Here is a 16,054-nt window from a genome sequence, read left to right on the forward strand (position 1 = left end):
CTACCATACTCATCGCATTACAGAGTAGAGCCCCTGTTGTCAAACTGTAAATAACAGCTCATGTTATGAAAGCAATGTTAAAATACTTGATTGGGCAAATATGTTGTAACTCGAAATTTAGGTTCTGCATTTAACATTTCTATTGCAGCACATTTTTTTAACATTGACTAATTAGATAAAGGTGTAAATAGGGTTAAAAAAAAAAATAACGCAAAATGAAAAAAAAACACTTTTTATAGTTACAAATCATATATATTAATTTCAAGTTACATTTCAAACTTGGCACTTTTTTACACTTAATTTTAGTTTACATATGTGGTTATTTAAAATTTTTCGTTTTTTTTTTAATATATCGTTTGAATATCATAATTCGCAGCATTTATGTGTTATTTTTTGAAAAAAGGCAAATTTTTAAAATAGCCAAAAATTTATATCATTCATAAAAGTTTGCAAAAAGCTGCATAAGGATGTATGTATGTATGTGTGTATATATATGAGTTTGTGATTTTTCTCTTTCAACGCGACGCGAGTTTCATGCATCTATGTAACAATTTCTATATAAATAAAGTAACTAATAATTCAAACAAAATCAATTCATTGAAAAACAAACAATCTGCTTATAAGCAATGTACTTGTGTATGCATGTGCGCATGTGTGTGTGTGTGTGTGTTTGTAGATATGTACGTGTGAGCTATTAAACTGTCAGTAACGCATGTCAAAGACATTTTTTGTTAAAAAATGGTAATAGTAGGCTTTTCAGAGCTCTGCCATTACACTGCTGTAATCATGTGACTCTCATCGGCCTCATTAATTGTGTCGTTTTTTTTCTGAAAATGCTCCTTGCTCGAAATGATGAGATTGGCAGTTTTGGCATTGCTATTCACGCATCTCGATTGATTTTTCCCATTCTTGCGTTTCTCTAAATCCTGCTCTGCTGCTTCAACCACTTCGTCCTCATCTGCCTCTTCATTATCGTCGCTTTCTTCCTCCTCATCTTGTTTGGCATCATCATCAGCATCATCATCTTCATCATCGTCGTCATCCACATGATTGTTTAGGGGTGATGTTTGCGGGGGTGGTGATTCACGTTCTTCGTTTTCATCTTCGTAGATGACGTCACAATTGGTTGGTATCGTTTTCGGTGGTGGCTTCTTCACTTGTTTCGCAACCTTCTTGGCCGCATCACCGTTAGCCGCTTGCATAGCTGTCATTTGTATTTGCATTTCACGCAAGCGGTCGGTTAGGTCGAATAGGTCACGCTCCTGTGACTCACAGCGGCTGCGCAATTCGTCGATTTCACGCAAATCTTCAGGTCGGGGATCGCGGCGTTCGTAACGCATGCGCATCTCTTCAAAACTGCAAGCAAAACAGAGAAAATGGTGGAAAATTATAACAGTGAAAACAAAAAGTCTCACTACAGATGACTCCAAAATAAATATCTTAAGCCAATTCAATTTTATCAGGTTAATTCCGTTATTACAACATCTACACTTTAAGCTTTAAGGATCATGCGTGACAACGTCCACTAAAGCTTTTACAGTACAACAGGATTTAGCGAATTTTGCTTATTTAGAAATTTTCCACGAAACTGCAAAACTTTAAAGCGTTCTAATCTATTCTCTAAGGCTTCCTAACTACTTTTTTTACTGCTACTTTTATTACTTACATACATACATATGTGTGTATGCGGACTAATATGAAAATCAAAATCCAATACTTACAGATTTGTCAGGCACCGACATTTCCTATGGAGCTGCTCAATTTCGTTTGTATTGCTGATGTCCCGTTTGTCCATAGCCGCCTTCTCTGTATCGTATGCCGCCTTTAGATCTTTAAGATCGTGTTGGTGTTGAAGCTCAATTTCTCTGTAGCCGGTTGTTGATTGGTTTTGATTTTAGTTTTTGTAATTATTAGCGAAAAATTTGGAAAAGTTTGTTAGAGTTCGAAGAATAGTTGGGTATAAAAGTAAATATTCTTGTGTTAATGGAAATTAATGGTGCAGGGATTTAATACACATTTTTGAATTTCAATTTTCTCAAGGGTGATCTACTACGCGATTACAAAAAAAAACATACAAGCGGCATTTATATATGCATATGGCTCAATAAATGAATTTACAGTGCTTTCAAGTAACAATAAACCAAATTCAATTAAGCTTCTAAAATATCTTATCACATTGCCCTGGTTTCTGAGCGATTATCTTCTAATAATCACCCGTCTCTCGAAAATGAAATACTGATCTAAAATAGCTAATTCTATATCCTTAATGCTAGGTATTTCAAATCCAACGCAGAATCCACCTTCCTGCCAATCATTGCTATTGTGGACTAAGTAGGCTGCAGAGAAGTAAAGTACACTCCGCAAAAGTAAAAATCATACTTTATAAGTCTCTCAATATATTGTGTTCGGTCTTGTCAAGTGTAAACTATTTTTATGTGTTAAGAACTCGTCCACCAGGGATCTTTAAGTATTCATTGGGTAGGGTGCCGGTCGGCCAAGTTCACTATCTGAGAACATCTTTATGTGCATCCTTCAGCATGGCGCAGAAGCTGGACCCCTGAAAACCTCGATGAGACGAACTTACAATTTTCAAGGTAATATTTTTCAAGATGATTTAGGGGCCTTTACGCTTTGGCTACGGTGAATACCATGACCGTGGTGCTAGTGAAGCCCACGACATCGGAAGGACCCGGATTTATATCCGGCCAAGGACTTGTCACTACAGCACCATTCCTTGTACGTGGGGAATATTTATTATTATTATTATTAGAAGGTCATTACGCACTGCGATCAGAGCTGATCTATTGTGAAAGGCCTATTTTTGTAACCTAGAGTTTTAGGCTTTTTAAAAATTTTGGCACAAGTTTGGGTTTGTTATTCTAAAGATTGCATGGAGATACTACGATACCACCAAGGTGATGAAGTCTCTGTCTGCCCAACGCAGGACATTTACAAAGCACATGTTCTGAGCTTTCTATGTCCATTTCGCAAAAGCGACAGACATTGGTCTCAGATAGACCAATATTATTTAGGTGATCCCTCAGGCTGCAGTGACCTGTAAGATATCCTGTTAAAAGACGCAGATCTACTCTGTTTAGTGAGAGAAGTTTGTCAGATATTCCTTTGTTGGGACTTAGGAATAGTTTGGCTTGACGCTGACTGGCACAGTTTAGCCAGTGTGCACCAAGTTTTCTTTCTTCCCATTTCCTAAGGAATTCATTAATGTAGCCTTTTGTGAGTCCACAGAAAGGCTCAGGACCAGTAAGTTGCATATTTTCTCTTTGTTTTGCAAGATCATCAGCCATTTCATTTCCCTCATGTCCTTCATGTCCCGGAATCCAGCCTAGTGTTAGTATGTTGAGGTTCCCTAACGTGTTGAGAAGGTTTAAGCAATCATTTACAAATTTGGAGGTGATAGTTGTTGATAGAAGGGCTTTTAGAGCCGCTTGGCTATCTGAAAGTATGTAGATGTGAGTACCTCTCATTTTCCTGCTAAGACATTCTGGACTATTGTTGGGTAGAGTCCCATCGGAATCGATTTTTTGAATTTAGGCCCATTGATTCCTGCCCCTGTTCTACCATGAAGAATGGGACTATGTAGGAAGTCTTCTAAGATCTTTAAATGTCCTTGCATATCCCCACTTTTAAGTTCAGATATACCTTTTAATCTTAAGGCACTCGAGCGAGCTTCCCTTTCAATTAGAATTGGAAGCGGTGGTGTGTTCAGAAGCACACCCAAAGCATCCGTGGGACATGTTTTCATAGCCCCTGTAATACCAACACATATCAGGCGATGCAGTTTGTTTAATTCGTTTACTGCTTTTCTTTGCTTGACCTTGGGCCACCATGCTAAGGTTCCATAAGTGACTATGGGTTTCACAACTGTGGTGAATGTCCAGAAGGTTATTCTAGGGTTTAGTCCCCATGTCTTACCAAAAAGCCTTGTGCAGGACATGCTTTGAAGCTTTAAAGTTTATCAATTAAAGATGCAGCTTACATTCTATTACAGAGGCCAAATTTACTGCTGTATGACGAGCGCTTCAATAAATTATTAGCCTACACCCATAAGCCAATTGTACATCAGAACAACTAAAACCATCTCCTGTACTTGTGAAAATGTTTATGAGAATCCGAGGTGGTTAACCCCACGCCATAGACAAAAAGTCGACTGTAGTCTTCAACTTGGCGAATGTTCTATTGGGCCTTAAACCTGAATCTGTACAGAATCACTCAGGTGCTCAAAGTCTATGATCACACAGAATGACGCCTATGCGCTGCTTGGGCCTGGGAGTGTTTGGAAGAAGATCCTAATTTTTGGTGTAAAAATCAGGTGCAACAAAGAAATAAATTTAACTAAATGAAGGACTCTGATAACAACGAAAATTTCTTTAGGTAGGAGGACTCTATGGTACACGAGATTCGTCAGTTGATAATATATCTACCGAAAGTTACTGCTTGGTGTAGATTTTGAGTCGATGGTGTCGCCTGTTCGTACTTGTTCGAAAATGACAGTCAATTTGAAGCTCTACAGTTCGTTAGTAACCAGTTATTTTGCTCCAAATTAAATGATATGGACACGAACGAGGTGCGGTTCCAGCACAATAGTGGTATGTGAAACACGGGGAGCGCTACAGTGGATATTTACTTACTTATTAATTTTTTTTTTTCGAAACAACTAGAGCAAGTACAGCACGCAGACAACATAAAGTCCCTTGTACTTCACTCGGGTTCCCTTTTTAGTTTTCTTTAAATCTACCCGACCTCCGAAGAAATCAGACTAGATCTTGTTGTGCCAAGGACTTTTGCCAAAGATTTCCTGATTCGAGCGAACCAGGCAGACGCACAGAAAATAATCCGCCGTCTCATCAATGGAGAGGTACTTGCTGGGCAGAGTGCACTGTCTATGTCGCCCATAGACTTCAGTCTAACCAGCTGCCTATAGTTCCCCCTACCTATTGACAGGAGAACCTGCGACAGTCGGTCGGACATGACAGGTAACATCAGTTTTGTACGGTGGACATTCTGCAGGAACAAATTGTAGGTAAGGTTGTCTCTCGCTTCTTTCGCGGAGGTGGTGTAAATTGGAACGTGACATTTTTTTTTGTGTTTGTGATATTTTCAGCAGCTGCAGGTGTAAGTATATCAATTGTTGTCTGGAAATTGCTTACTGAATTCAAAGACAACATAAATAACCTAGCTTCATTGGAAATTTGACTTCTCGCAACCGTGACACCAAGAAAAGTCAAGCACACTTTGAAAGTCAAGCACACAGTGAAATGTAACTCCATTTGAACACCAACTCGCAGGAAAACCCTTTACACAATGTTGGAAGTGCACTTTGGCTTTAATATTTAGAGCGTTTTCGAAAGGATACAGTGGACTTTTTGCGTCGACTCCTCACTGTGGATGAGACTTGGATCTATCATCATGATTCTAAATCAAAAATCGGACCTAAAGAGTGGTGCGAACTTGGTTCCTCGGATGCGAAACGAGTTCGTGTCCAGAAATTGGCCAAGAAGGCGTCAGTTTGTTCATTTGTTTTTTGGGATGCGAAAAGAATTTTCTTTGTGGATTACTTGCAAACTGGTAAAACAATAAATTCTGAATATTCTTGTAGCATTTTAGACCAGCTGAAAGAAAAAAAATCGTGAAAAAAGGCCCAGTTTGCAAAAGAAAAACATATTTTTCATCAGAGCAATGCACCATGTCACAAGAGTATTTTGACAATGGCTAAAACCCACGAGTTAAAGTTCAAATTTGATGGAGCATCCACCGTATTCACCAGATTTAGCCCATCAGATTTCCATCAGTTTCCAGACATAAAAAAATGCATGCGTGGAAGTGATGAGGGCAGCCATTTCCAAATTTTCATTTCAGGGATGGCATTCCTAATTGGAATCTCATTGGACCAAGTGTATTGATGTTCAGGGAGACTATACTGAATAATAAAGTGTATAATATTGTGTTTTTCTTATCGAACCGCAAGACTTATTGAGCAACCTAGTATATATACTTGTAAATAGAAATCAAATTTCTAAAGCTAGGCCAGACAATTTTTTTTTCTAATCTTGTAAGGTCCACTACATATTTAGGAAGCTAGCTCATTGTAGGTATATAAAGTGAACGGCGTGCGCCTTTTTGAAAAATTCATGCCTGTTACATCAACTGAAAATGTTTGAAAGAAATTTATTAAGGAAAAGTTTGTGTCACGTTCTAGAACATTTATTAAAAAATACAATTGATTTGAAAAGCGTTGGGTATAAAGTTGTTTATAAAACTAGAATCCGCTGTAATTTAACCTAACCGATAGATTTAAAGCTGTGATTCCAAATGGTGTCAATAGATTTCTGTCAGAAGCCGCAACAAAAAATTCCAAAGGAGTAAAACTCTCTGCCTTTTGTCATTTTCTGCTTTCAAATGAACATCTATTATACGAGTAAGTGCATATATAAATTTATTAGTTAGTAGTGGTTGACAAAATTGTGATTTGTAGTGGATAGGCAAAATTCATTTCTCATTTAACAAATAACGACATCTTATAAATACGACAGCGACTATGTTTAGCACTAAGCATGCCAGCATTAATAATGGCGACATGGTCAGATAAAGTACAAACATTGATGGCACAATGTATGGACACGACCGCTTCGCAAACACAAACAAGGCAGTGAGAATTAGCGATGATAGTGACGATGTTGATGATGAAAATGTCTCATCATTCTCGAGGACACCACGATTCGCATACGAAATGCTGTTGAGAGAGTACAGACACATGTAAGTTTAGCTGTTAAATGTATGGATTGATGCACAAAAAAAAATATAATTACAATATACATATATTGTTTTATATACAGGGTGGTCTAAATACAGGTGTACTTTGAAATTTCAGTTTGTTTTTATAATGTTTTTTTTTTTGCTCGAAATGGACTTGTTTTTATTTTTTATGTGCAAAAATGCGAAAAAGATGGAACATTTGAGATTAATTTGATGGTTTTTGAAATTAATTTTGTGACGAATTTAAAATTTACGTCAACTAACGAGCGAATAAAACACACAAACAATTATATCTATATGTATACAGGGTTACCAGAAAATTCATATTAGTTATTTAGTTTATTTATTAATTATTTCATTTATGATTACTTTAGTTAAGGGGGAACGCCACCGTGAAAATTCAAAAAAATTGATTTTTCTTATTTGCATAAATTGTTAGTATAACTACTCAAGACAATGTAGTAAAAATTTTAAAGCGAAATTCGCTTTATACCCGATTCTATGCGTACTTAAGTGAGCGCTCGTCGGTTCGGCCCAGTACCGCTTACGATAGGATGCTTTATTTCAAACGCGTTTTTCTCGAAGCGACTTTTTTTTTATACGGTGGCAACGATTTCTCGAAGACTAATGAACCGATTTTAATTTTCTTTTTTTCAAAATTTTTGTTATCGCATTGGCTATCGTTGTATATAGCCGATTTTCAAAATTTTGAAGATAACTATTTTTTTGGACCTGTTGAAAATCAAAAAAATGGTGAAAAACACACATCGAAATTCAAATCACAAACATTTTGTCAAAAAAAAAAAAAAAAACGGCTACGTACAACGATGGCCACTAGTGTCATCATCATCTTTTGGCTCTACAGCTCTTTGTGAGCTTTGGCCTGCTGCACGTGGGACCACCATACGTCTTGAACGCTTTCGACTTTTTTCAGTTTCTTGATGTCGTCCTCTAGTTCGTCGGTCCATCTTGTTCTCGGTCTTCCTCTTGCTCTAGTCTTGAACGCTCTGGCTTCTACGATTTTCCTCTGCGCCCTCGTACCGCCCATTCTTGTAATGTGACCCAGCCATCTTAACCTCTGCGCTTTGATGAAACGTATAACATTTTCGCCCTTTATCAGTTGATCTAGCTCGTCGTTCCATCTTATCCGCCACTCGCCGTGATCTTCGATTGCTCCGAAAATTCTTCTGAGTACTTTTCGTTCGAAGGCTTGCAGTTTTGTTTTATCTGCTTCAATTAGCGTCCACGATTCAACTGCATAGCATAATGCTGGTCTAATGATGGTTTTATACAGCGTCAATTTGCATTGTCTGTTTAGTAGTTTTGATTTCAAGAGTTTCGTTAACGACGCATACGATCTGTTCGCTGCTAGAATTCTCTCATCGATGGTGAGGCTCATTGAATTGTCTCTACTCAGTTTGAAGCCTAAATAGGTAAAGGATTCAACGATTTCAAAAGAAAAATCGCCAGTTTTCAGTTTGCCTGATGTTGGTTTATTTTGTCTGGACATCATCATATATTTCGTCTTATCGTATTGTGTAGATTAATAAAATTTTTGGGTTTTTGATTTCAGATGATTATTCATTGCTGTATCGCTGCCACCAGATGACGTCATTTTTTTTAACTCGTTACATTTATATACATAAATTTGTCAATTTCAAATATTTTTTTAGTAAAAACTTACATCAACATAGTTTAATACATATATAATAAATTGCCTTTTGTTCAATCCTCGAATAATCATTCCTACTTACAGAAAAAAATTCCCAAAAATCGACTATTTTTCACAGTGGCGTTCCCCCTTAAATAAAATAGTGTCCAATGCTTAACGGCTAGGAAAATATTCAATTTAAAATTATTTCCAAAAAAAATTTTTTTTTTCGTTTTGTTCTTATGTCCACTTTTTTGCAATGTTAGTTCAAGGTGCCGATTTTTTTTCTCGTTTTAATTGAAGGGTACGTCAGTTAGTGAAAAGCATCAATAAAATTTGAACCAAGTCTTGAAAGTTAAAAATGACTGCTTGATTAAGTTTTGAATTTACGATTTTTCTCAAAAAATTTCCCATCCCAGATCATTAAATAAAAACAATTTTGGATGGAAATTGTTCTGCAAACTATTTAGAAAACTAGTATGTCTGTTTAGCTATCCGAAAAGGTATAATATCTTTAAAGAACTACCCGAAGCCGCATTTCATAAGAAGAAAGAAATTTAAAAAAATACGTGACTAAAACAAAAAACTTAACAATTTAAACTTTATTATTCATTAAAATTTTTTTTGACCTGACCGGCCCTAGGTAGGTAAGTAGGTAGGTTAGATGCCAAGAGTACCACAGGTTCATCTACAAGTGGCACTAGAGTGCCGTTTTGATAACATTATATAGATCACGGTGAACACCGCTATGAGTTTGGAAATTGAATGGCGCGGTTCATCAGCCCTGCTTCTGTCGCAGCTTGACTATCAAAAAAGATATTTATATCTCCCTCCCAACAGCGATCCCTAAATCTCCCTACTAGTTTTCAAAGACTGGAGGAGGAGTCTGAAATATCGGTGAAATGAAGATAACCCTAGCACATCCCGCTCCTAATCCTGATACAAGTTCTCATTCTTTTCCTAACATTTTTTTAATTTTTTTCGATTTTTTAATTTTGACGAATAGTAACTGTTTCGTTATGTTGGACTACCTGCCGAGGTTATTCAATTGCATTGTTTTTAGAATGTTTTAGGTTCTGAAAATACGTCAGTTCACTAAATTGCCATTACCTTAAAAAAGTATATGAAACTTTGCCAACAGACTGACGGAAATTGTTGAAAATTGTGTGTCATAAAAAAATATTTTCAGCTCTAGTTGAGCTTCTTTGCTCGGTTTCATCATTTTCATAGCAGAAAGAACCTTTCCGCGGGTAAATGAGTTCTCAAGATTTAGTGCCTATACAATAGCTCCCATCTTAAATAGGATTAAGATATATTCTATAAATCTTTGAAGGGACACATCCTCTTAAATTTGCAATGCTCCATCTCCAAAAATAATAATAAAGTTTTAGCAAAATATTTTCACTGCTTTAAATATAAGAAATATAATATATTGATAATAATAACTCCAGTTCCGCGCACCAAGCGTCGCAGCAGAAGATACAGCTGTATATTCTCCTAGTTTCACTTTCATCTCTCAAAAAAAAAAAAAATAGATGAATCAGCTGTTTCATAAATTTGGAACAGGAAATGTGTATTTTCTTTTACATTCCCGTACTACTGGACTTTTTATTACCTTTAAAGAAATAGTTCTCGCTTAATCTAAAATTTTCGGGCTCAGTCCGGGTTCTGCAGGAAATAACCAAACGTTAGCTTGTAAAAAGTGATGGTAGTGAGATGTACTCATAGAACCACTCACTGAACCTCACTCTAATTCACTTAAACTATCTACTTCTCAACTATCGACTTAGTGAACTACAATAAAAGATACGATTCTCGTAACGATAGTGCTTTCATTTCAACACAATCTGTCTCTATTTACTCCGACAGCCAGGCTGCAACTAAATCTCTGTATTTGCTATAGCGCTTTCTTACCTGCTATTGAACACAGGAACTCCTGAAAGAGCTGACTGCGGTCTACGAGTATGCTAAGAATTTAAATGGGCCTCCGGACGCAGGGGTATTCTTGGGAACTGTAGCGCAAACGAGCTGGCAAAGAAGGTTACGGAGTTGAATAAAGTTAGCTCATAACGCGGGAATTCCTCTTTCCTCGTATAAGCCCGGGCTTTTATTGAGCAGATAAATACTAGATAAGCCAAGAAAGGCAAGTGTTGACAGGACAGACTGACTTTGTTAACATTCATTGACTGTTCCTGCAATTCAAATGGAGCCCCCCTAAGTGTGAATGTACAGAAGCCAGTAAGAGATTACATTTCAAGCGATATAAGTACAAGGTGGCACAAAATTAATCACCATAACGAAAGATTTATAATTTTTGCAAATGGCGTCGTACGTCAATCATATTTGACACTTATTATCTAGACAGCTACTGTATAAAAGCAGGAAAGCAATAAAGTTCAAAGTAAAGTTTTCCATCACTCAAAATATTTATTTTTTTCTGTAAAAAAGTTATTCAAAAACCAAATTGGTTGGATGAATTGATATGGAATCGTTCAGCTCAGTTTGTTGTGAGTCTTGGGCAGGCACTTTTGCCTCGCGGAGTTGCGATCTGATCTTGCCAGACTTTTCTGGGGGTGGCTGAAAAAGCGAGTATTTGAGCACTAAATTCGGAGGGGCAGTTCGACCCCAATAGGCTTATCTATGCAGTAGTCTGAAATACCAATATTTTTGGAGAAATGCAGAAACAATTTAGCCTTTTAGGGAAAACACCCGCAGAGTCAGTCATGGGGCAAGGGTAGGAGTCATCGGCGAGGTTGGGAAACTCGAGCTAAGGGCGGTAGAAGGTCAGCAGGATAGGAGAAGAGGAATGAATGTCAGCCTCTAGGCATAAGCAGGAATCTATTCCACAAATTATAGAAATTTCTTCTAAGTTTCTAATAAGAAATAACTGAGTTTCTAATAAGAAATAACTGAGTTTTGTTGATAAAATTGTTTTTAATGCAACGAGTATTTGGACCACACCTAATATGTATAATAATTTAGTGCAAGCCAAATATGCAGAACGAAAAAAATTTAATGCAAATATTTACAACAGTTCTTATTCACAGAGGAGAAAAAGTTATTAACAACCGCAAATGAGTGAGATTGCTGCGGTTTTGTTTGATATGAGTTGTGATTTATTTTATCCCCAATTACTGAGCGATGCAATGAATTCCAATTCGATAGCAAAAAGTTTATGCAAACAAGTAAATTTGCTATATTCATTAAAAGCTTCTAGTCATGCAGCGGTAGCGGTAATTGATATCTACGCAATTATGCCAATCCAAGGTTCGGGTTGTTAAAACGATGAAATGGTGAAGGGTTAATGTGGCAAAGAAAGGATGCAGGCAAAAGCGGTCCAAGAGGTTTAATTGCCAATCAGGACAGTGTTTTTATTTAAATAATTGACTCTCTGCTTTCTTGAACCACTTTTAAGTAGGCACATAACTACAAGTAATACAGATTTTTGGAAAACAAAATTTTTCATATTGCTTTTTATTTCAACTCACTTGATTTGCTCTTCAGCAGCGGCGAGTTTTTTACGATGTCGTTCGGTGAGTTCTTGCAGCGCTTGCTCCTTTTCAGCTTGCAGTTTAACCTTTTGTTGCTCTTTAAAAATAAATAAGTTGTAGTAAAAAAGAAATTCATTATTTTTCCATGCCTTTATTTTGGGTTGTACAAGTGCACACGGCCTATCCCAGATGGATTTAGAAAGATAAGATCTCGTACTAAAAAAAACACTTTGCACACAGTTTTGTGACTTTTTGACTCAGTATTGTTTGAGTTCACGTCAAGGATGGACACCAGAAAGAGAAAATACGTAAAAGTTTAAAGGCTTTTCGCTTGATATAGCCGAAAACGCTAAGCAGGCGGCTGCCGAAAATGTGAATAGTGTCTAGGGTCCATATACTTATTTCAACTAATGGCCTGTCATCGACGATCGCACGACAGTCGATTTTACATTACCGGAATAACCCGGACTTATGCCCTTACATATATAAGGAATGCTTCTGCTGCTACAACACCAGCAACACACTCTGAAAAGCCAGTTGTTGATAAAATAATTGAAATTGTTGAGTTCCACCGTCATGTAAACATTTTCTGGACTGACCAAGAGCTCATCATTCTACCAAAAACAGTTTGGAACCGGCTGAATTAGACTGGATTCAAGAAGAAGCTCGTTGAATTTTCACTTGCAATCGCAACAAAATCCATCGATTTCTGTGACTGGTGAAGAAAAGTGCACCACTTGCAACGCCAAGCAAAGACGATCGTCGAACAGCTGTAAGCCGGCGCTTAAGGTGGTCAAGCCAAGATTGACGGTCAGGAAGGTTTTGTTGTGTGCTTGGTGGGCTCAGCAGAGAAAAATCTACTATAAGCTGTTACCCTATAGCTAAAGGACCTGCACTCAAGCATATGAAGCAAGTAATTAATTGTTCAGAAGCAGCTAAGTTTGACCAATAGGAAAGAATTGTGTTCCATCAAGATAATGCAGCGCCATATACACCTATGGTGACTTTTCAGAAGCCCCGGGAGCGTTGTTGAGAAGCTCCCTGTCTATGATGAATAATTGTGCTGATAAAAAATTGCGGAGCAGGAGAACTTACCAAAAGGCAGCTTGGGTACCCAAGCCATAGCGCCATAGCTTGTAAAATTTTGTCTCACACCATAAGTGTGCTAACTCACCAAACCCCCACCAAACCCCAGGTTAAGTGGGTTAGCCTGCTTGCGGTATTATAGGGGTGGTTTCTAGGGGTTAGGGCTGTGTGTGACTCGGTACCCAAAGGTAAGATAGTGTAGGGGTGTGGTGAGTTAGCACACTTATGGAGTGAGACAAAATTTGAAGAAAAATAAGACTCAATTCAAGAAAATTAGTAATCGACCATATCATGTCTATGTTATCTCAATCGATTTTCAGGTGTAGCAAAATTTAGAAACATGAAAATTTCAAAATGCAATATTTCAGCAAAAAAAAAGGATATTTGAGCAAACTCAACGCCATTTGAAAAAAGAAGGCTTGTATTTAAAGATGCCATCCTTTAATTTTGGTGAAAGAAAACATCTGCAAGGCTACATAACCTCAAATATGGGCAAAAACGGTGTTTTTTGCACTTTAGGTTAGGATATCTCGAAAACCAGAGCTGATAGAGCAATTCTGAGGCCAGATTTGAATTCAGCGCATCATAAACCTTTGGAAATATATAGTCCGGTTTCTGGGTCTGAGATGCTGTCGGCCTGTGTTATCTATTAAATTAACTAATTTCTCTTTTTTTATCGAATTTCAGTAGTTGTTTTTGTGAAAATGTTGATCCTTCTCCTACAAACACTATATAAGTCCAAATTTCAAACCTTGTGCAAATTACAAACAAACAAAAAACATATTTAATAAGAAAGATGAGAAAAAATGAAAGCCATTCATGATGAAATTGAAAAAATATTTTTAAGGGACAACCTAATACAAATACTATCTGCGCAACTTGTTGTAACTTTGCAGTGACAATTACCTAATTCTTTTTGTTTTTCTTGCCGCATCTCCTCTGTTGCCAGCTGTAACTCCTTGGCGAACTCCTCCTTCACCTGACTCAAACGCTCTCGGAATTTCTCCTCCATTTCCTCCCGTTCAGCCTGAAACTCCTTTCGTAAATTTGCTTGAAAATTAAAAAAAGTATTCATATTCATATTTTATATTAGGACTATTCATAGTTAAGGACAGGCAACATATCTCGCAATTGTATACATAAACATTAGGGCGGGTTCCTAGCCGATTCGATCTCTACATAAAATTATAAGCAAAAAAGTTTATCAGAGCTTAGCTCTAAAGTCCATTTCGAGTCCACCAAATTTTAAGAAAAGCTACACTTGTGCGCACATAATTAAGTCACGTAATGTTTTTAAAAATGCTGCAATATTTTTCACACTAAATTTTTTATAAAAATATACAGCCATGGACAGAGAAATAGCACACAAGACTAACTTCACCTCTAACTTTATTTTCTTCATTATAGAACATATAAATAACATTTATTCTTTGCAACAATCAATTTATTTATAACATAAAATTTAATTTCAAAAACCAAATGTTTGTCCGTCCGCTTATTACTTTTTAATCATTATTGTTGCAATGTCACTATATCGCTGGACACCGAAATAGCACACGCTGTAATTGTATTCAAATTTTAATTAAAAAATTTATATTGTAGAATCGCATCAGATTCATAAGTTACCTCAATATTTAGTTGATTGGCCACAACTTTTTATAGTTGTATCACATCTTCGGGACAAACTCTCCACCAATGTCTTGCATCTGCTCACCGGTATCGAATTTCACTTTGTTTTTATTCCTTCCCATAATTCATAGGCATTTTTGAAATTTTTTCCCCCGATCTTAACCTTTATACCATTCCAAAGGTTTTCTATAGGATTAAGATCGGGGCTTTGAGCCAACTCAAAACTTCTACACGTTCTTTATTGAACCACTCTTTCACCACCTTTGATGAATGTTTAGGATCATTATCCTGCATGAATATCCAATTTACAAGCATATTTTCAAAAGCAAATGGCTCCACTGTACTTTTAAGTATATCTAAATAAATATGTTTGTCCATTTTGCCATTAATTTGCACCAATGGACCAACGCCATACCACGACAACGCACCCCAAGCCATAACACTTCCTCCATCATGCTTAACTGTTTTCTTAGTGTACCTTGAGTTGTACGCTTGGTTTTTAGGGCGTTGAACGAATGATTTTCCATCAGATCCTATCCTTTTAATCTTAGTTTCATCGCTCCATAGTACTCATTTCCAAAAATGTACATACTTACTTTGATGCAGCATTGCAAATGTCAACCGCGCTTTGATATTTTTTTTGTAAGAAGTGGTTTCTTCCGTACAAATTGGCTTTATTCTAACGTCTTCTAACCAGTCTACTGGATACATCAAGGTTGTGCTCTTCATTAATTTCCGTCATTATGGCATTTGAGGACTTAAGAGGATCGGCCTTATATTTCCGTACAATACTTTTATCTAATCTTCGCGTGGTTTTATGTGGCGGAGGCTTTCTTATTTTTTTGTTTAGCAAAAAACTTTCGTCTACTTGGAACAATTTAATAGCACTATGCACCAGTTTTCTAGAACAATCTAGTAATTCGGCAAATTTTCGATTTGTTGGTGCCTTTTTCAAAAATATTCCAAATAAGTTTTCTTTCTTCAAGAGTGCAATGTACTCCTCGACCCATATTTAAATAAATTTTTTTATTTTATCACTTGCACAAAATACTTCAACAAATTGACTGATTTAATCATTCATTCATTGATTGAAGAATGAATGCAGAAACAAAACTGAAAATGTGCTATTTCTTTGTCTAAGGTGAATGTGCAATATACCAACAAAAACCTGATTCAAAAAGAAAAGAGACGAATCGATAACGGTAAATTTCGAACGGGATCAAATATGACTAACAACACATGACCAAATAATTGATCTACACCTGTGTATAAAAAGATTACAGTAATAAACATTTTAAAATTAGAAGTGTGCTATTTCTCTGTCCATGGCTGTAGTTTATATATATTAGTATAACAAAAACTTCATAAATCAAAGTTTCAAACTTCGTGCAAGACACGCGAAAAAATAACAAATTTTTAAGAA

At 36.6% G+C, this 16,054-nt stretch overlaps 1 protein-coding gene across 5 annotated transcripts in view; it reads right to left on the reverse strand.

The window, feature by feature from the left end:
- Nucleotides 1-270: 270 nt before the first annotated feature.
- The window catches only part of LOC129235627 (uncharacterized), a 79,619-nt gene continuing 63,835 nt past the window's right edge, over nt 271-16,054 (reverse strand). For 3 of the 5 annotated variants that reach the window (XM_054869569.1, XM_054869568.1, XM_054869570.1), the window contains 4 exons: nt 13,909-14,052; nt 11,914-12,013; nt 1,722-1,865; nt 271-1,356 (listed from right to left, as the gene is read on the reverse strand). In XM_054869569.1, the coding sequence (XP_054725544.1) occupies nt 771-1,356; nt 1,722-1,865; nt 11,914-12,013; nt 13,909-14,052 (974 nt within the window). In that variant the 3' untranslated portion in view covers nt 271-770. Of the gene's footprint in view, nt 1,357-1,721; nt 1,866-6,428; nt 6,752-11,913; nt 12,014-13,908; nt 14,053-16,054 lie in introns of those variants that run through there. The other 2 variants (XM_054869571.1, XM_054869572.1) reach the window with 2 other exon arrangements.

Source organism: Anastrepha obliqua, chromosome 1 (assembly GCF_027943255.1).
Source record: "Anastrepha obliqua isolate idAnaObli1 chromosome 1, idAnaObli1_1.0, whole genome shotgun sequence".
NCBI classification, from domain to species: Eukaryota; Metazoa; Arthropoda; class Insecta; order Diptera; family Tephritidae; genus Anastrepha; species Anastrepha obliqua.